A 22029-nucleotide genomic window follows, 5' to 3' on the forward strand; every position below is an offset into this window, starting at 1 on the left:
TACATTTTAGGCCCTACCCTACCCTAAATGTCGGTCGGGTTCGGGTATGGTCGTTTTCGGGCAGAATTTGAGATTTTTTTAAAATCTTCAAAAATAGGACATCTACAAGCTAACAGCGCGGTACTCGGTGCCGCTCTGTGAGCTTTTATATCTATTTTTCAATAGTTAAAGCATAACATAATGATACACAATAATGTGTACCCATTCTGAATGGGTTAATTCCTCCCCACACACATCTCTGTGTGTAGTCACTGTTGTATCTTACTGACACACCTGCCATTGAGGAGCCCCCACCGGGAGGATGTAGAGCAGGGTTCCCCAATAGGCGGCCCACGGGCCATTTGCGGCCCGCGGGGGGCTACTGTCTGGCCCCCACCAACCCCAATAATAATGGTGGTATAAGAGCAGCAACAACACTAGTATATTGTCGTTGTCGGGTGGAAATCTCGTATCTCCAAATTTGTACGTTCTTTCGCAAATCATACAAGGCCGTCGCACAAAAATAGTGAGAACAGCAGATCTACAAGCACACAACGCCTCGCACCGCGAGGCGTTGTGTGCTTGTAGATCGGCTGTTTTCACTAGTTTAAATCATTTTTAAAATGATAAATTCAAAACGAACGGTTTTGGACATACAAGATTTTCACCCGACAACAACGAAAACTGTCGCTGGAGTAGTGGGAACGCCACCGTCGCCCCCTGCGATGTTGTGGCCCTCGGCTTGATACCCTAGACATGATTCAATGTTGTGGCCCTCGGCTTGGTACCCTAGACATGATTCAATGTTGTGGCCCTCAGCTTGGTACCCTTGACATGATTCAATGTTGTGGCCCTCGGCTTGGTACCCTAGACATAATTCAATGTTGTGGCCCTCGGCTTGGTACCCTAGACATAATTCAATGTTGTGGCCCTCGGCTTGGTACCCTAGACATAATTCAATGTTGTGGCCCTCGGCTTGGTATCCTAGACATGATTCAATGTTGTGGCCCTCGGCTTGGTACCCTAGACATGATTCAATGTTGTGGCCCTCGGCTTGGTACCCTAGACATGATTCATTCAATGTTGTGGCCCTCGGCTTGGTACCCTCGACATGATTCAATGTTGTAGCCCTCGGCTTGGTACCCTAGACATGATTCAATGTTGTGGCCCTCGGCTTGGTATCCTAGACATGATTCAATGTTGTGGCCCTCAGCTTGGTACCCTAGACATGATTCAATGTTGTGGCCCTCGGCTTGGTACCCTCGACATGATTCAATGTTGTGGCCCTCGGCTTGGTACCTTAGACATAATTCAATGTTGTGGCCCTCGACTTGGTACCCTAGACATGATTCAATGTTGTGGCCCTCGGCTTGGTACCCTAGACATGATTCAATGTTGTGGCCCTCGGCTTGGTACCCAAGACATGATTCAATGTTGTGGCCCTCGGCTTGGTACCCTAGACATGATTCAATGTTGTGGCCCTCGGCTTGGTACCCTAGACATGATTCAATGTTGTGGCCCTCGGCTTGGTACCCTAGACATGATTCAATGTTGTGGCACCCGGCTTGGTACCCTAGACATGATTCAATGTTGTGGCCCTCGGCTTGGTACCCTAGACATAATTCAATTTTGTGGCCCTCGGCTTGGTACCCTAGACATAATTCAATTTTGTGGCCCTCGGCTTGGTACCCTAGACATAATTCAATGTTGTGGCCCTCGGCTTGGTACCCTAGACATGATTCGGCCCTTGGGGAAAACTAATTGGGGAACCCTCCCTCCCAACACACTCCATGACTGTAGGAGTACTCTCAGAGCGTTGTATGGAGAGTGGCGACACTTCCGTCGACTCCCATAGTAAACGTGGAAAGCCTATTTACTCTATTGTGGGAAGCTAACTTAGCCTAGCTTACGCATGCGCACACATGCACGCATGGAGCCTGTCTCGTTCCTAGCGAGCCTCTGCCCCGTCCGCCCCCATTCATTTTCACTCGCTGGTAAGTAGACTAAATCACGTCTTTTTCACCCTTTTAATAATGTTGTCGACCTTAGAGAGGCCTGTGAATGCGTTAAAATGGTGAAAAAGTCATGATTTGGTCTACTTACCAGCGAATTAATGACTGGGCTAGAATGGGGTCGGACGGGGCAGAGGCTCGCTAGGACTCCATGCAAAGCCACTTCCGGTCTGCGGCGAGTTCAGAGCGTGTCGTCACTCTCATTACACTGCTCTGGGAGTACTTACAGTGACGTCATGTTTGTCTCTTCCTGCAGGAGCACAGAGCAGCTCCAGGATTGGCTGAACGCAGACCCTGTGGAGCACCTGGCCACGCCCCTCTTCATGCCCTCCTCCACCCTGCTGGCCACGCCCACCTGGACGCTGCCCACGCACCACAGTGCCACCAACAGGCCTCCATGGGTAAGACACCCCTAGGGGGTCCTCAGAGTTACCATAGGGGGTCCTCCAAATCTTTGTGTGATACTTTTTTCTCCTTTTTTATATCAACCATGTACGTGAACACTAGTGTCCTTATTCTGAGCACTTTAGCCAAAAATAGCAGATCTACAAGATCACAACGCCTCGCGCTGTTGTGAGCTTGTAGATCGGCTATTGTTGGCAAAGAGGTTTGGTGTAGAGGGGAAAAAGAGCAGACTAAGTACAGAGTGAAAGGTCAAGTTTATTAAGTATTGATGGTTCAAGTGGTTAAATATCTGAAAACACAAATTTACATGAATCCAAAATACACTGAATTGTGCTGTCAAACGATGAAACTGAAATCTATGAAAAGGTAGTGGGGGTCCCTGCTTCATCTCTCTCTCAACTAAGGGGTCCTTGGCCTGAAAACGTTGAAGACTCCTGGTATCTTCTGATTGGTGTAAAGACAGCCCCTGTCCTCTGATAGGTGCAAAGACAGCCCCTGTCCTCTTATAGGTGCAAAGACAGCCCCTGTCCTCTGATTGGTGCAAAGACATCCCCTGTCCTCTGATTGGTGCAAAGACAGCCCCTGTCCTCTGATTGGTGCAAAGACATCCCCTGTCCTAAAAACTACCAATAAAACTAATTTGAATTGAATTGAAGTCTCGGAAAAGAGGCGCTGTGATTGGCCAGTTGTCACTTTGAGTGGCAGCGTGCCTTCCGCCAATAATTTGTACAGTTTGCTCCAAAGAACTGCAGCGGCGGATTAGGTATCTATCTATGATCACAAGTATCTTTGCTGTCTTGCTGTCTTCCAACCAAACGATGCAGTGGTCAGTTTGGCACCCAAAACAAGCTGAAGTAACAAAAACATGAGAACAAATGACCAAGGTATGTCTGCATTGGTCATAATAAATAACTATACTCTACTGCCCTACAAAGGCAGAGTGCAGTAAATACGTTTTCGGACACACCGACTTATTTGTGTCGCCAAAATGTCAAGCCTTCATGATATTGGGGGGATGAACAATTGAACAATTAGCTCAAGAATCACTTATATGCCTATATCCCCTTTGGCTGACCAGTTGTAACACCTTTTTTTTGTTAACTTCTTGTACGTATTTACTGCACTCTGCCTTTGTAGGGCAGTGTAGGTCAAGTACTAGGGGAGGTCTGAAGTCTTCAAATTATTATTTGACATTTGAGGCCCCTTAGGCCGGATTTAGACTGCAGTCAACATAATAGACCATAGTAAACACACGTTACAATATTGTTTTTCTCTCTTCTTTTCTTTACTCTTGTGTTTTGCTCTTCTCTCTGGTTTTAACTGTTTAGCTCACGTGTTTTCTCTCTTCTTTTTTGTTTTTCTCATGTGCTCATTGCGCTGTAATCAAATAGTAAATACTCAACCTCTGTAATGATGTAATTTACAGCCGCGCTCGGGTCGCGCAGCAAGTGACGCTTGGCCAGTTTGATGTGACTTGCATGTGACTTGCATATATCTCTATGGGGTGGATGTGGTTACTGCTTTCAGACTGAGTCAGATGTCCTCAGATCCGATATGGGATCGGATTTGAAACCACCTGGATGTGGTTTTTCAAAATCGGATTTCATGTGACATGCATGTGACCTGTCTGGATTTAGACTATTTAAAAAAAATCGGATTCCACTTTTGATGTGACTCAGATCTGATTCAGTCTAGATTTTAGTGGCAGTGTAAAGCCGGCCTTATACTTACATCAACTTCATGTGTTCTAGGAGACGAAGCCCGAAGAGACGTCCAGAAAGACGCCTCCATCTCTGTCCTCCAGAGGGACAGCCGTGTCTCTGTCCTCCAGAGGGACAGCCCTGTCTCTGTCCTCCAGAGGGACAGCCGTGTCTCTGTCCAGACGTCTCCAGGACCTCCAGCGTCAGATAGCAGCCGGTCAGGAGGAGGAACTGTCCTTCAGACTGAAGCTGGACAACCTGATGAGCATCGTGGACGACTGAGTCCAGACACCCGCTGGACCCACCCCAGTGATTTTTGACTCCCAAGGAAACTCCCTTGAATATGTTCCAGTAATTGATAGTTAAAAGGTCATTGTTGGGGGTGACTTATTGCATTAAAACTGGACTGAAGTGTTGTCAGGTTGGCTCCAGAACCTTGTTGTTGGAGAAGTGCTTTTAATGTTTTACGAGCAGTTTTAGTTTAGCAGTTTTCCTTTTGTATTTAAAAATGTTTAATAAAATGACCGTCGCTTACAGTGTGTTTATAGTGATGCCCATTTTGGGTCAAAATGTAAAAACTACAGCTCAGTAGAACGAGTGAATTTCTCCCTTTCTTGTTTTTTCATTTTGTTTTGCTGTTGTTTTTTATACTATATTTTTGTCAAACAATTAATAAAATGTACAATTTACATGTCATTCTCCTACAACATAATTTCACTTGTCTAGTGAAATTATTTGTACTAAAATAAGTGTTAAATAGCTTGTTATTGTGTAATCCTATTTGCTATAGAGCAGGGGTCTACAACAAGGGTCTGGCACACTTGTGGGTCTAGTTAGTTTATTGTATTTCTTTAATCAACCACTTGAACCCTAGTATCCCTATTCTGAGGGGAACATTAGCCAATCTAGGTTCACAGTGCCGTGCGCTGCGTGGCGTTGTGAGCTTGTAGATCTGCTAACTTTAATTTACAATTACAATTTAAGCATTTAGCAGACACACTTAATCCAGAGCGATTTACAATAATTAAGGCAATACAATCAATCAATACAATAAGCAATGTACTAAATCAAAATAGTAAACATTTGACTCTGTAGGCCTACTTGGCTTTCTTTTTCCCTCTTTGTCGAAGATATTGAGGGTAAGTGGTTAAATATCTGAAAATACAAGTCTATGAGATATCTATGAAATGTTGTATGAATGTTAGGTGTGGTAATTTGGCTATTTTATCTGCAGAGCAGAGACCACATTATGCTATTATTTCTCCAGGAGGTATTGTCTATGATAATGCTTCATTATTTATAGAGTTGTGATCAAGGCACTGTTATGCAAGCATAATTATTGTCTATAGCCTGTCCACACACGTTAAACACTGGTATTTAGTATTTTCCACCATTAGTTTCAACCAGCTAACCATATGCAACCAAGCATACTGTATTATGTTATGAGGACATCTACTGGGCAAAGTCTTATTACACCCAGAACAGATCATATCTATGGGCCTGCATTATTATCCCAAGGGGGAAATCAGTGACCCAAAGGCAGCACAACAGTTATTGTTGCAAAGTTACAGAGAAGTATGAAAAGGAGAAAAAAAAGTAATGTGTACATCTAATAAAGAATACCGGTAAATACATACATAGAATCAACAGTACAGAGCAGGTGTAAACATATAGGTAAAACAAAAAAGTCAAGAACAGTCAATGCCAATGCTGCAGTAGAATGAGACTCTAAAGTCTCTAACGCCTAAATATCTGCTACACTATAAATATAGTCCATTGCAGCATTGCTACTTATTTTAACTACAGGACACAGTAAAGTAACAACTGTGTTGATATGACAGGGGAGTCACAAGGGGAAAGTGGGACTGAGCTATTGGGCCCAAGGTGGAGGGGCCTTAATTATTAAATATCAGATATACAAGCTCACAGCTCGTTACCGAGTGCCGCACTGTGAGCTTGTAGATCTGCTATTTTTGAAAATTCCTGAAAATGTGTTTAAATCTTTGAATATATGTATTTTTTTAAGCAAGCATTTGTAACTCAAATTTTGCTTCTGGGGCGTCCCTGGAATTAAATATGTTGAGATGGGGTCCGTGGTCAAATACATTTAATTTTGGGGGTCCCTGACATGAAAAGGTTTAAGCACCACTGACATAGAAACATAGGTTTTTCAAACAAAAAAATTAAGAAAAACGTAGAAGGATTTGAAATATTCAAATACTTTTTTCCCCTTTTTTTTCAAAAATAGTAGATCTACAAGCTTGCAGTGCGGCACTCTGTGCAGTGCTTTGAGGTTGTATATCTGCTATTTCTCAATAGTTAAAGCACAAAATAATGTGTAATAATCAGTTCTCAGTCTAAGTGGGTTAAAACCCCTCCATATGAAGAACATTCATGGGGGGCCCACAGTGAATCCTTGTAGGCCTACCCAGGGCCCATACGTTGGTGTGACACCCCTGTATGTTGATAATATGGACAGGTCGTCAGTCCCTGTAGTCCAGACTGCATTGCCAGTATAGCATCTGGCATGGAAAATAATACTAATATTAATAATAGGGATTGTCCACAAACTTCAGAGTTGCAATGTTGCTTCTGGTTTATTCATAGTCCAACAAAGTGTATATTCCTAATCAAAGCAAAAACTCTTCTTCTGAGGTTATTTTCCAATTCTCAGTAAATAGCATACTTTCCTTCTAATGTTGAAATCACAACATGTTTCCCAATTGGAATTTTAGCTCCGGGACGGAGGGACCATTTCTGGACACCGATTGAAAGTGTGTAACCCTCTTTAACACATTCAATGCTACTGTTTACTGGCCTGCTCTATTCATGCCACCATTATAGGCTACTATTTTCACCAGTCTTTCTAGCTCTACTGAGAATTATCAAAAAGACAAAAAAAAAAATCACCCAGTATCTCAAATAAAGTGCAACTCGTGCACTTTCACCAGAAGTTAACCAGGGGTTTCAGCTATTTTCGGTTCTTGCGCTATATTAGTTTTAAAACTGTCTGCTCTTCCCCAGAGTGGACGAAAACAAACAGAAACAGGAGAAATTGGCCCTTTTGTGAATAACACTTGTTCAAGCATTTCTTTCTCTTGAAACTTTTATTTTTTGGCTTCTGTGACATCATACATGTATAAAGTATTGTTGTCAGACAAATTGTTTTTTTTATAAAGAAATAACGTTTAGTGTGGAAATCTCTGTAGTTCTATTTATATAGGCTATACTCTATGCTCCGGCCCACGACACAGCCGCGTGCACACTGCACAGTCTGCATACACTGCACGCAACGCGTGCACGCAGCGCTCAAAGAGTAGCAGTCACACACACGACGCGCGCGCACGGAAGAAAAACACCACGTTTGTTTAAGCAATGGAATGGAGTCTTCCTAGTGTACACACGGCGTGCGCTCATAGTAGGCACACGCGCGCGCACACAAGTCGACACGACGACGCACGCGGCACGCTCAGTCACACACGCACGTCGTGCGCGCGCACGTGGAAGAGAAGCCCATCAAATAGCCCACGTGTTGTTTCTGTGCTAAAAACACCACGAAAAGAGGACATCTGGTACAAAGACCAACTAAAGGACGAGGGATTAACATCTTCGCTGGCGACCCCGCCTGTTGATCGTCATAAAACCACCAATAACTGGAATATAAACTTTATGCGTCGTGTGTAGTGGATAAAAAGCTGATCTGGACGCTATTCAACAGGTTGTGCGGCAGCGGCAGGGGAGACGCTTGCGTTTCGCGAACATTCTTACCTTTTTTGAACATTAGATCCTAGGATCCCAGGTAATATGCCTCTCTAATCTGTTTATTTGTCAAGCGTGGAAGAAAATCGAAGCAGCGTGTTGAAATAAGGAGTATAAATCGCTCATATTGTCAAATCGTTCCAATGTTTTTAGCGTGGTCACATGGTATAAACATAGTGAAAGATGGTGGGGAAAATAATGCACTGGCTGACAACATGAGCGATATAAACTCTCCATTTCAACACAATGCTTGGATCCTCTTCCACGGTTGAGAAGCAAACAGATGAGAGACCCGCACAGGACTTTTACTTTTTCAAATCAAATCAAATCAAATCAAACTTTATTTATAAAGCACATTTACATCAACCGGATTGAACCAAAGTGCTGTACAAGTATACATTTTAAAAACAAGAAGAAAAAAGGAAACTGCAATAAAAAACAAACAAAAGCAAAAAGAAATACTACATGACTGAGTGAATTGGAGATAAGAATAAGAAAATACATGGCTAAAATGGTCAAACTGTGTTGAAAGCCAGGGAGAAAAGATGAGTCTTTAATAGAGATTTAAAAACACTAAGGGACTGAGCACAGCGAATATTAAAAGGCAGGGAGTTCCATAACTTGGGACCAGCAACAGCGAAAGCTCGGTCACCTCTGGTCCTACAAGAGGCACTGGGCTCAATTAAGAGCCGCTGGTCGGCCGACCTCAAAGGTCTTGCAGGGATATAAGGATGGATGAGCTCGCATAAATACAGGGGGGCCAGCCCATTTTGGGCTTTAAAAACAAACAATAAAATTTTAAAATCGATTCTAAAACGGACGGGGAGCCAATGTAGAGAAGCAAGAATGGGAGTAATGTGATCCCGCTTTTTCTTGCCAGTGAGGAGGCGTGCAGCAGCATTCTGCACAAGCTGCAGACGCCTGAGGGCAGACTGGTCAATACCAACATACAAGGCATTACAGTAATCAAGCCTTGTCGTAATAAAGGCATGGACGACCCTCTCCAGGTCGGGTGGAGGTAGATAAGCCTTTATCTTGGCCAGCAACCTTAATTGAAAAAAGCTAGATTTGACAACCAAGCTAATCTGTTTGTCAAGCTTAAATTTGTTATCAAAAATAACACCAAGGTTTTTAACAAACGGCCGAGTGTTTGCACTAAGTGGGCCCAATTGGATGATAGGGAAGCTAGGGCCGTAGTCAAAAACTAGCACCTCAGTCTTACCTTCATTCAGTGTTAAGAAATTGGTGTTCATCCAGGCCTTAATGTCACTAAGGCAGTCCAGTAGTGACTTGGTTGGGTCTGAGTTGTTTGTCTTCAAGGGAAGATAAAGCTGAACATCATCAGCATAACAATGGAAAACAATGTTATGTTTTTTAATAATTGGTCCTAGTGGCAGTATGTATAATAAAAACAGAAGGGGATAGGATGTTCACAAAAGGTAAGAACTGTTCCTGACGGCGGATGTGTCCCGCAAAGGACCGATTGTGTTCGACATTAGCGAGGAACTTGACTCGATCGTGTGCACATTTGGAATGGATTACACTCCCCAGGCTAAATGATAAATGGCCCCATGGAATACTTTCTTTCTTTGTTTCTTCATCTGTAACATACTAGAAGTTTGCGGCCCGAAGTCTAGAGTTCAGGCCGCTGCGCGGCCTTCACCGCCATGTTGCGGCAGTGTGGTGTGTGTAATGGCCAAATATGGTAGTTTTTTGAGAAAAAAAAGTTTTTTGAGAAAAAAAAGTTTTTTGAGAAAAAAAAAGTTTTTTGTAAAAAAAAAACATTTTTGAAAAAAAAAATGTTTTGAGAAAAAAATAAATTGAAAAAAAAAAGTTTTTGGGGTAAAAAAAACGCTTGCGCACACACACACGCGCGCGCACGCACGCACGCACGCACACACACACACACACACACACACACACACCCCCCTCTGTTGTAATTCGATACTCTACTCTGCTCAGCTCCTCTCCCCCCTCCCTCCCCCTCCCTCCCTCTGTAACTTGATACCCTGATGAGCATTTCAGCACTGGCCAGAATGTTCAGAATACTATGTCAGGACTGGCTGCTCTGCGTGAGGCGAAAGGCGAGATGTTGTTAAATTGAAATAAATGCTGTTCATGTTTAAAATGTGGACAGTTGTAAATTTTCACGCTTGTTCGACGTGGTGGCTATGTTTGTGAGAGGTGTAGCGAGACAATGTAGCTAAACATTCAGGTTCTAAATTGCGACCACTTTGTGCTTGCTGAATTGTATTTATTAGATCTCCTCTGAAAGGTAAGGTGTGTGTGTGTGTGTGTGTGTGTGTGTGTGTGTGTGTGTGTGTGTGTGTGTGTGTGTGTGTGTGTGTGTGTGTGTGTGTGCGTGTGCGTGCGTGGGTGGGTGGGGGGGGGTGTGTGTGTCTGTTTTTCTCTGGCTGAACAGAGTACTGTAGCGGCGGTACTGCAGCTCTGCAGCAGCAGCATGGCTCTGTTGTCGGTTTTGCTCCTTGTGAAATAGCAGAGCTGGTTTTGAGGATGTCTGAGAATTGAGAAGTGGTTGGTGTGAATTGAATTTTTTTCTTTTTTCTAAATGAGTTAGAAGTCCCAAACTTTGTCACAGGGTGGGGAAGAGTGTCAGCTAGGGGTACTTTCTGTTAAGTACTTTTCTCGTCAATTCTCGTCTGTGGCATGATGGCCTAATTAATGATTCTCGTCAATCTACCTCTGTGGAATGGAAAGAGTTAAGGTTCAGAGGAGACCATACGCATAATTCCAGAGGGCCACGTGTTTGCCCCATTATGCGCCTATTTCAGAATTAGATCTTCGACATTTTTTAAGACGGATCACCCACGCTAAAAGCTCCACATGACAATTCTTGATGTACGCGTCATGTTAAGTGCCTGATACCAAATGTATGGTCAGATTCTAAAAAGCAGCACGGGAGATTGGTGAGGTAATCCAATTATGGCTGACCATCTCCACTGGCCAGGGGTTACTTAGAGGTTATTACCCTTGCAACAGGAGAAAATAATAAATTAAGTAATACTATTAGCTATTTGCTGAGAAACCAAAAATACACCACACAAATATACCATATATTAGTTTGTCCATGCAATACCACTTCAGTCTTCAGACATGATTTTGGGGCGGTCCCCACTCCTAGATGACAGTGAAGTGACAATTTAAGGACCTTTAAGACCTTTTCACTCCACAATGTGTCCATGATGTATCTACAACCACCGCTGGCCAAGTCAATCATTGTCACCTTTGTACTGTTCTACGATGACCAAGGAATTGAGCAGTGGACTTAAAACCCCTTATAAAAAAACATATTCATGACTTTACTACTTGGAAGTTAATGATTAACTACGGATAAGAATCTAATATTAATACTTTGACTCGAGATCATGATGGTTAGTCGTATAGGCGTCAGTAATGTGTGAGGATTCGTATGAATTTGCTGTTCAAGTCTAAAGTCTAAAGCAGTGAAAGGTAAGATATTATCTTAACGTCTTTTTTGTAACTTAATCGTGTCTGCTGAACCACTGTAGGTTTCAGGGTTTGTGAGCAGGAAACAGCGGGTCAGTACTCACTGTTGGTTACTTGTGACAAAGTACAAAGAAGTAATCTCCACGCTCATGAAGAAGAAGACTGCAGCTCACAAATCAAACTATTTATTTACAGATAAATGTTATGTAAATTAAGTGTGGTAATTTGGATATTTGTTCTTCTATACAGCCAGGAGACATGGCAGGGTCCAGAGGTCATGGTAGGTCACAATACTTTTTTATTACCCGATAGATCAGTGTTTCTTAACCTGTGGTCGGGTCCCCACATGATAATGGGTGGGGGGAGGGCAGTGAAGTGACAATTTAAGGACCTTTAAGACATTTTAATACCTAAAATAAGACCATTACTGCATTAAAAGTGATCAACACACTATACTATTTAAAACATTGTCACAATATTTCTCTGTGGAACCGAGTCAAAGCAAATGTAATGCCTCAACTCAATCCCAAGTGCTTGTCAGGGTGGGGAGACCCCTTTTCAAATATTTTGATTATTTTGGGGGGTTCCCAGTTCAAATTATGTTGATTATTTTGGGGGGTCGTGGCCTGTAAAGATTGAGAACCTCTGCAGTAGTTGAATCATCATCAACTGATATGGGGAGGAGGGAGATACAGTATGTGGTTCACATTTAAAGCAACGATACATAAACATTATCATTCACTGACAGACAAGGCAAGCCTTTGCTTACATGTATTCACAAATCTTATAGTTTTCACCAGTCAAGGTTGAATTTGACATAATCCTCCTTATTTCATATATGAGTGAGACTTAATGCTGAGTATTAATACTCTGTGTAGTGTCTGATGGAAACAAAACTAGAAACTTACAACTAAACTACTAAAAAGAGTTACTTCCTCTAGGGCAGGGTTTCTCACACAGGGTGCCGTGGCACCCTAGGGTGCCATAGCACAAGTCCAGGGGTGTCTCAGAATACTTTGAAAATATCTGGAATTTATGTTGCTTCTGTCAGAAGCAAGCATGACGTTGAATCATGTGCGTGGTGTTCTTTATTTGTATCATTGCAATGTTATACAAATAGAAAAAGAAATGTCAAAAGCTAACTCAAGACTTTCTGGACAAACATGATATACAGTAGTTTGGTATTTGGGACAACTGCTTGTAAATCGTTACTGTCCTGAATTGTCCCTCATGTCTGGCCACCTTAAGTTCCAGTTCAATGACGAGATTGTGTGCACAACTTGTACCTGTATTTAGGCCAAGGTGGTCAATTAACAACAACAACATTATTAGGAATAAGATAAGAGATAAAAGCAATACAACACTAAACAAGAGTTGAAAGAAAGTCAACTGGGAAAAGTAACAGGTGGGTTTTCAGGGGGCGCATGCTTACTCAGTTATTCGTTATGTGAAAATCCTATGACGTTTATGACATCTGACATCATACATACCTGTAGGACTCCCTAAATCAGGAGATAAGCGACCATCAGGTCACATACACAAACTTTGGAAGGCAATGGTAGCCAATCAGGAGGGAATATGGGAAATCGGACAGATCCATGTTGATGACATGACTGTAGAGATACTGTGAACTGCTTTGCGTGATTTTAGGGCAAAATCTGTAGGAGCAGTGTCCAAAAATGTGTTTTTCAAAAGTCGGCCAGATGATGGCGCTAGATGGGACAGATGCATTGTGATGACATGACTGTAGAGATACAGGCCCGTTGTACAGATTTTTGGGAGGGGGTCAAGATCAAAGACCTGGGCCCCCTCTAGTTTTTTCGCCTGTGCACAGCGCAGGCCAAAAAATATGGGTTTTTCACGGGAAATTATTATTTTTTAAAGTAAAAAAAAAAAAAAAAACAGTTCTACAGGGCAGCAGAACCGTTTAAGCTTAATATATTAGGGTTTTATATAAAGCATGATGTCTTAATCTTACCATGGGAGAAAGTTCTTTCACAGTCACTCGGCACTGCGAGATACCGCTTTGCGTGATTTTAGGGCAAAATCTGTAGGAGCAGTGTCCACAAAATGTGTATTGCAAGAATCTGCCTCATGGTGGCGCTAGAAGAGGGCCATTTAAGAAATTAGTGGTTTGGCAGCCAAGGAGTGTGTGTGCAAAGTTTGGCATGGATCGGGGCAACAGTGGCGGAGATATGAGTAGGAGAGACTTGTGACGTGACTGACGGACTGACGGACTGACAGCCGGTGGAGGTTCTGATAGTAACTGCGACCTGACTACTTGTACAACTGCTGTATAGCGCAGCTTCGCGCAAGCAGCAGCTCGCAAAAAATGTAATGTCTCAATGCCTATGTCAAGTTCTTGTCAGGATGGGGGGTCCCCAGTTCAAATATGATTATTTTGGGGGTCACGGCCTGAAAAGGTTGAGAACCACTGACCTAAGCAATGAATGGAAAACAATAAAAGTCAAGTATTATTCTAGGCCCTTGTTGAATAGAAACACACTGCTGGTATTAATAGGCTACTGTGTAAGAAAGAACAAAATCCAACATGGATCCAAACATTCTTTTGCAATCAATAAAGATGCATTAATTAATTAGAATCTGTGTGCAAGTGCCTTGCTCACGCACCTTTATATCTTATCTCAGGTACCATGTGTATGTAGATTATTTGTTTTTAACTTTTTCTTATCGTTGATCTCCTTTTTTTCAATCTGTCCAAATGGAAACAGATATTCTCTCAACATTGGATCTTAGGGGGAAAGATTTACATAATTTGACATAATTATGTGCTGTAAAGTAAATGTAATTCAGGGTGCCGTGGATGAGAAAGTTATTTACAGTGGTGTCCTGAACAACTGCTATAATGTATCTACCTAACCTCCCTGGTATTCTTCATAGTGTAGTCTGTTTTGACATAAATCATTATCACCTTTTACTGCTCTATGATGACCAAGGCGTTGAGCAGTGGACTTAGAACGCTTTTAAAACACTTTTTTATGACTTTTTTTTTTTTTTGATTAGTATTTTATTGGGTTTTTTTCTTTTAAAAAACAAATACACCAGCCCAAGGGCTGACACATAACAGGCACAACTTGATTGGCACAGGCGGATTACTGACAGATTACGGTCATTACAATGAGCCAATAACAAAACAAAACAGGACAATAACAGGGCAAGAAAACAATACAATAACAAACAATACCAACTCTAGACAACAACAACAAAGAGAAGGGGGGGGGGGGGGGGGGGGGAGGCTATGCAGTTCATCTATTTAACCCGTTTGAGCGAGCGGGATACTGTGTTAGGGGGGGCTAGCCAGTAGTCTGAGATTATTCATTATTAATTATTGGCGTAGGAGAGGAATCTTTCCCACTTTAGATGGAACTGGGCCATTCTGCCCTTCATAGAGAAGGATACCCGTTCATATGATGCTGTTCTTAATAGTAAGTTATGCCAGTCTAGACTAGATGGTACGTGGGCTGACTTCCACAGTTGGACTAGCAATCTCCTACCCAGCATTATGGCAGTTTGGATCCATTCCACACATGCCGGAGAGCTTACATCTTTCAGAATAGAGGGATCTCCCAATATAAATAAGCGAATATCTAATGGAACACCCTGATCAACAACTCTCTGAATACAATTATGTATTTCTCTCCAAAAGGCCTGTACCTTGGGACACTCCCATAAGACATGGGTCAACGTACCTTCACCCGAGCACTTCCAGCATGCTGGGTCGTTCTTAAGCTTTGCTCTGTGTAGTTTGGAGGGGGTCCAATATATTCTATTGAGAATTTTAAACTGAATTAACCTAGTACGAGTATTGCGTGACATGTGCTTTGAGTTACGTAGTATGTTGACCCATTCTTGTTCTGTGAGTGTTGTTCCAATATCTCTTTCCCATACCATTTTCAATGCACTAGTGGTGCTGTACTTCTCCAGCAGCATTGAATAATATAGCGATGCTTCGTGACCCCTGCCATATCTTGCAATAATAGCAGAGGGAGTCTCTGCATTTTGAGGGACCTGGGAGCTTCTTGATATTGTTCTCAACAAGCTATGAATTTGTACATAGTGCCAATATTGTTGACTGTGCAGATTGAATTCAGCCTGTAAGTCATTAAATGATTTAATCTCCTGGTCTCTGTAAAGGTCACCAAGCACTGCTATGCCCTTTTCCACCCATTCTCTCCAGTGAAGAGGTGATTTGCCAATGCGTAGACAGGGATTAAACCAAATACTGGAGGTCCTATTTAGAAAGGGATCAAAATTGAGGATTTTGGCTGCCTTTTTCCACACCTCCTTAAGGCATGATAATACTGGATGTGATTGCACATTTGAGGGTAGGGAGGCCGAGGCATAGGCAATCAGAGGAAGAGCGGAACAATGATATGCTTCTACAGCGAACCAGGGAGGGGCCCGTTCAGGGGGGAGTGACCACTGTGCCAGGTGCCGCAGGCAAAAGGCATAGTGATACAAAAGCAGATTCGGTATCCCTAGACCCCCCTGGTCCACCCTGTTCTGAAGTTTCTTAAGGCTCAGCCTAGCACGTTTCCCGTCCCACAAAAAGAGGCTACACAGTTGATTGAACTTGTAGAAATACTTCATAGGAACCGATACGGGTAGTGATTGCAAAATATAATTAAATTTGGGGACCACCGACATTTTAAGGACATTGGCTTTTGCCCACAGGGAAAGGCGGAGAGGTGCCCATCTTTCTATGTCCAGCTTGAATTTTTCAAATATAGGTTCTATGTTAATCTTAATAATATCTGACAAGTCAGGTGGAAATACAACCCCGAGATAAGCAAGGCCTTGCGTCGGCCATCTGAAATTCCCTGGTTGGAATAGAGTTTTGGGACAGTATGCTGTGAGGGGTAGAGCTTCACATTTAGACCAGTTTATTTTGTAACCTGAGAGTCTGGAAAATGAGTTGATAATGGACAACAACGTAGGAACTGAAGTCTGAGGGCTGCTTACCATGGTCAATATATCGTCTGCATATAACATCAGCTTATGCGATATAGGGCCCACACGTATGCCTGGAAAGTTAGGGTCTAAACGAATGGCCGCGGCCAGTGGTTCTAGGGCAAGCGCGAAGAGGGCGGGGGAGGCAGGGTCTCCTTGACGGACCCCTCTGCCCAGCTTAAAGTATGCAGAGATTAGGCCGTTAGTTGCCACAGCCGCTGTAGGTTCTCTATATATTAGTCGAAGACATTTGAGAAATGATTCTCCAAATCCAAAGTGCTTGAGAACTGTAAATAAGTACCCCCATTCGACCCTGTCAAATGCTTTTTCGGCATCTAATGACAGGGCTGCAATAGGCTCCGCCTCCTCCCTAACAAACCACATCAAGTCAATTAGGCGTCGAATATTGTCTGTGGAGTGACGGTTACGTACAAACCCCACTTGGTCAGGGTGAACCAAAGTGGCTACGACTTTATTCAGTCTGTTAGCAAGGATTTTTGAAAATATACGGCTATCATAGTTAGTCAGGGAAATAGGTCTATAGTTACGACAATCTGTAGGATCCTTATCCTTTTTCAGAATGAGGGTGATTATAGCTTGGGAGAGTGTTGGTGGGAGCGCGCCTTTAGCCAACGAATCATTGTACATATCTAGCATCAGTGGGGCCAGTTCATGAGCAAAATATTTAAAAAAGTCAGCTGTGAACCCATCAGGGCCGGGGGCCTTGCCTACAGGTAGAGTCTGTATAACTTCTACAATCTCCTGAGCTGTTATAGGGGTATCCAGTTTTTGTTTCTGTCCAGTAGACAAGGTTGGAAGATTTAGATTGGAAAGAAATAAATCTATCTCTGTCTGCTCTGCCTCTGATTCTGACTTATAAAGATTTTCATAGAAGTCTTTAAAGGTATTATTAATTTCCATAATACTGGTGTGAAGTATCCCCTGTTGATCCTGTACTGCCGGAATGGCGCTATGAGCCTCTTGCTGTTTAATATAATTAGCCAACATGCGCCCGGCCTTGTCGCCCTCCTCAAAGAACTGTTGTCTAGCCCTAAACAGTGAAAATTCTACCTTCTGTGACAATAGTGTATTATATTCATATTTAAGTTTGGAGAGTTTGCCTAGGTTATCGTCTGACATACAGGCCTTGAAGGCGTTCTCAGCCATCTTCACTTTTTTTTCCAAATTGAGAATCTCAGCTGCTCTTTCTTTCTTCTTGTAGGAGGCATGTTGGATTATAAAACCCCTAAGAAAAGCCTTTATAGTTTCCCATGCTATCGCTGGGGATGGGGCTGTCGGTATATTGGATTCCTTAAATAGATTGATTTGCTCTTGTAGTAATAATCTGAAATTGCTATCCTGTAGTAAACTTGAATTTAACCGCCATCTTGGTGATTTACTGGTACTGCTAAATGGCCGAAGACGGAGAGTCACTTCTGCGTGGTCTGACACTATAATGGGCCCTATATCACATGAGACTGTGGATGGCAAAAGAGAATGAGATATCAAGAAATAATCTATTCTTGTGTAGATCCGATGACAGGGAGAATAGAAAGTATAATCCTTATTAGTTGGTTTCAGCAGCCTCCATACATCAACTAGACCTAGGTCTTTGCAAATATCATTTACTATTTCGACGGCTCTTCTACTTTTATAATTTACAGCATTACTACGATCTAGATCCTTATTAAAGACCTGATTAAAGTCACCGCCTAATATAATGGGGTACTTATGCCCGTTGTCCATCTCTCCAATTCTATATTCCAACCTGCCGAAGAAGGCCGGGTCGTCTAGATTGGGAGCGTATATATTAGCCAGTATCAGATGGTGGCCTTGGATTTCGGCTTCAATAATAACCATTCTTCCCTGATCATCGGTAAACACCTTATTGCTCTTAAACTGTAGGTGTTTGTGCACCAGAATTGCCACACCTCGGCTGTTACTTGAGCCGATAGAGTAGAAGACCTGGCCCACCCAGTCCTTCCGTAATTTCTTATTGTCTAAGTCTAATAAATGTGTTTCTTGAAGAAAAACTATATCGTATTTCCTTGCTTTGAGAGTACTCAATATTTTCTTCCTCTTTACCAACTGCCCCATCCCCTTCGTATTCCAGCTACAAAGGCTTAGCCCCCCCTTATGATCCCGCTCGCTCATTTCTTAACTTAACACCGTAATACCACATAGCCTCAACAAAAAAGGGGGGAAGGAAAACAAAAAACAAATTACAAACAAACCAAACCTTGGAGCTCGCCTGCTCCCTCCTGAGTGCCATACTAACTGACACTCTAACACAAAAACAGTTGCGTCTGTGAAGCGCTCACTTTCAGGGCCGCTCGACTACAGCGGCACCACCTATCCTATAAGTAGCCCACATGGTCACCCTCAAACCTAGAGTGAGAACTCGAACCCCCCCCCCCCCCCCTCAATAAATGTCTGGAGTTGGACGCAGCGCCGTGCCATACCATGCCCGTCTCACCACCACACATTCTCAACATGAGCATATTTGATTCAGTAGTGTTTTGACAAGTCTTGAGGATTTTTTCCCATTAGATATGCTTTATTTTTACTTGTATTAATATATTTATCTATCTATACATTGGTTATTGGTGTCGGCATGGCACTCTGTAACGGCACTGTGTCCAACCCGCGAACCCGACAATGATGATACTAGACAGGGTCGATTTTGGGTAAGACAATGAATGTCTCACTATTTAAATAAGTGAGAGCTAGTGACCTTAATACCAGGACAAATAAAATAAATAATATAAAAAGGGGGGGGGGGGAATCAAGATAACATGATAATAATATTATGAACTTTTCTTTACATTTGTTTCTTAAATAAAAAAGAAAGGAAAAAAATACATTATATCCGGTCACACACTCTCAATATACTGTAGTTCACCCGTGTCCTAATACTATATCTTTGCATCTCAACTAGAAACCCATCTTTACTCTTACAACACAAGCACACCCTCAGCATCCACATATACACACGCTCTCTCACCCACGCACGCGCGCGCGCGCACGCACACACCCGCCCAGCCTTTTGAGAATAGGCTATTCAGTATTTCGTAACCTGGCTTCCCACCCGTCCCCGACGTCAATGAGTAGGCTCGCGAACGACCCGAGGAGAAAGGGAGAAGGGGGGGGGGGGGGGGGGGGTGCTCGGACCGGGGCCTATCGGATTGACATGCATGTTAGGCAATAATATCAATAACATCAAAAGTTAAGGCGCGCAGTCCAACACACCAGCAGCCTTGCGGAGTGTATCCCAGCGCACGCACACGCACACGCACACGCACACACACACACACACACACACACACACACACACACACACACACACACACACACACACACACAGAGAGAGAGAGAGAGAGGCAATGGTCTCGTTCCGTTGCTTTAGATGCCCCGTGTAGTTATTAATCAATCCATGTTTTAAAGAAAGGGAAAAAGGCACAGAAACAAAGAAACAACAGCAGCAGCAGAAGAAAAAACAACAAAGAAAATATATAATAATGATAATAATAAACAAGAAAACAGCGTGAGGGGATGGCGGAGCTAGTTTTCCGACATCATTAACTGTAGATTATATAGCCTATTATAGGCCTATCGCTACTGCGCCCAGTGATAAAACATGTTTAGGCCTTCTGCTAACTCGCCATAAGCCGGGACTTTGTCCCCATTATAACTAGCAGCATGACTTTACTACTTGGAAGTTAATGATTAACTACGGATAAGAATCTAACTTTAATATTTTGACTTGTGTTCATGCTGGTTAGTCGTATAGGTGTCAGTAATGTGTGAGGATTTGTATGAATTTGCTGTTCCAGTCTAAAGTCTAAAGCAGAGGGGCGGACTGGGCATCTGGCCCACCGGGCATATGCCCGGTGGGCCACTAGGCCAGAGGGCTGGGGGGCCGGAAAAAAAGAAAGAAAAAAAATCTGTCTGCGCGGCCACACTCGGTGATACGGTAATGATGTGCGGCGGTGGAATGCATCTGCTACCGCAACAAGTATTACGGTAATGTGACGGCCCAACCAGAGGCAGTAGAGATCACATGATTGGCTGCTGCAAACCCTCCCCCCTCCCTCCTCCCTCCCAGCGCAGGTTCAGAGTGTGTGCCGGGCGGTTGAAACAGAAACAGGGAGAGGAAAGAGGAGAGAGAGAACTGGATTGTGTGTAGACCCTATATGGTGTGGACTTGTGGAGGGCAGTGAAGTGACAATTTAAGGACCTTTGAGACATTTTAATACCTAAAATAAGACCATTACTGCATTAAAAGTGATCAACACACTATACTATTTAAAAACATTGTCACAATATTTTTCTGTGGAACCGAGTCAAAGCAAATGTAATGCCTCAACTCCTACAATCCATAGCAGGGGTGAGATGCCATGGGCTCGCGTGGGCTCACCGAGCCCACACGTATTTTGCTGCACGCACGCGCGCCTCATATGCACACATTAATTAACAAAAAAACACTAATTAACAATAAAAACAGCGTGCGCGCATGACGTCATGAATGTAGAGGACCATATCACACCACTGATCCCAAGTGCTTGCCAGGGTGGGGAGACCCCGTTTCAAATATTTTGATTATTTTGGGGGGTCCCCGGTTCAAATTATGTAGATTATTTTGGGGGGTCGCGGCCTGTAGGGTTAGTATGTGGTTCACATTTAAAGTAACGATACATAAACATTATCATTCACTGACAGACAAGGCAGACCTTTGCTTAAATGTATTCACAAATATTATAGTTTTCACCACTGACAGTAAAGAAGAAAAATATTTGTGAAAATATATATATTCGTACAAGAATATGTCTGTCTTTTCCTACAAGAGGTCATCTAAGTTGAATTTGACGTAATCCTCCTTATTTCATATACAGTATGAGTGAGACTTAATGCTGAGTATTAATACTTTGTGTAGTGTCTGAAACAAAACTAGAAACGTAGAGAGTTCTCAACGGGCCTGAAAATTAAGGCCCGGCCCTAACTGGGTCGGCCCGAGGCCCTACCCGACTAATTAACATACATTTTAGGCCCTACCCTACCCTAAATGTCGGGTTCGGGTATGGTCGGGTTCTCATTACTCTATCACAGAGTAGGTAATAAAATAATAAAAAAATATATTTTCTTTTTTCATAGAGCCCGAGGCCCTACCCTACCTTCAATGTCGGGTCGGGTTTGGCTATGGTCGGGTTCGGGCAGAATTTGAGAATTCTAGAAACTTACAACTAAACTACTAAAAAGAGTTACTTCCTCTAGAGCAGGATTTCTCAAAGTGGGTGCTATGGCACCCTAGGGTGCCATAGCACAAGTCCAGGGGTGTCTCAGAATACTTTGATAATATTTGTAATTTATCATTGTTACTTCTGTCAGAAGCAAGCATTAAGTTGAATCATGTGCGTGGTGTTCTTTATTTGTATCATTGCAATGTCCTTTCTGGACAAACAGGTTATAGTTTGGTACACCAAAAACAAGAGTTGAAACAAAGTCAACTGAGAAAGCAAATAGTTAACAACAGGTGGGTTTTCAGGGGGCATCTCTGATGCGTTTGGGGAGTACATGTAAGTAAATGCAGTACAAGGGCAACGTGTGTGTGTGTGTGTGTGTGTGTGTGTGTGTGTGTGTGTGTGTGTGTGTGTGTGTGTGTGTGCGTGCGTGCGTGCGTGCGTGCGTGCGTGCGTGCGTGTGTGTGCACATGCGGTGGGTGGGTGTCATTGTAAAGT

At 42.9% G+C, this 22029-nt stretch overlaps 1 protein-coding gene across 1 annotated transcript in view; it reads left to right on the top strand.

Moving 5' to 3' along the window:
* LOC308286376 (germinal-center associated nuclear protein-like) overlaps positions 1-4378 on the top strand; it is a gene marked incomplete at its 3' end in the record, with an annotated part of 60814 nt that extends 56436 nt beyond the window's left edge. Inside the window, exons 26-28 of the mRNA XM_080727372.1 lie at positions 2248-2392; positions 2906-2963; positions 4257-4378. Coding sequence (XP_080583498.1) covers positions 2248-2392; positions 2906-2963; positions 4257-4378 — 325 coding nt within the window. The remainder of the gene's footprint in view (positions 1-2247; positions 2393-2905; positions 2964-4256) is intronic.
* Positions 4379-22029: the final 17651 nt, after the last annotated feature.

Source organism: Nannobrachium achirus (assembly GCF_963921795.1).
Source record: "Nannobrachium achirus genome assembly, chromosome: 6".
Lineage (NCBI taxonomy): Eukaryota > Metazoa > Chordata > Actinopteri > Myctophiformes > Myctophidae > Nannobrachium > Nannobrachium achirus.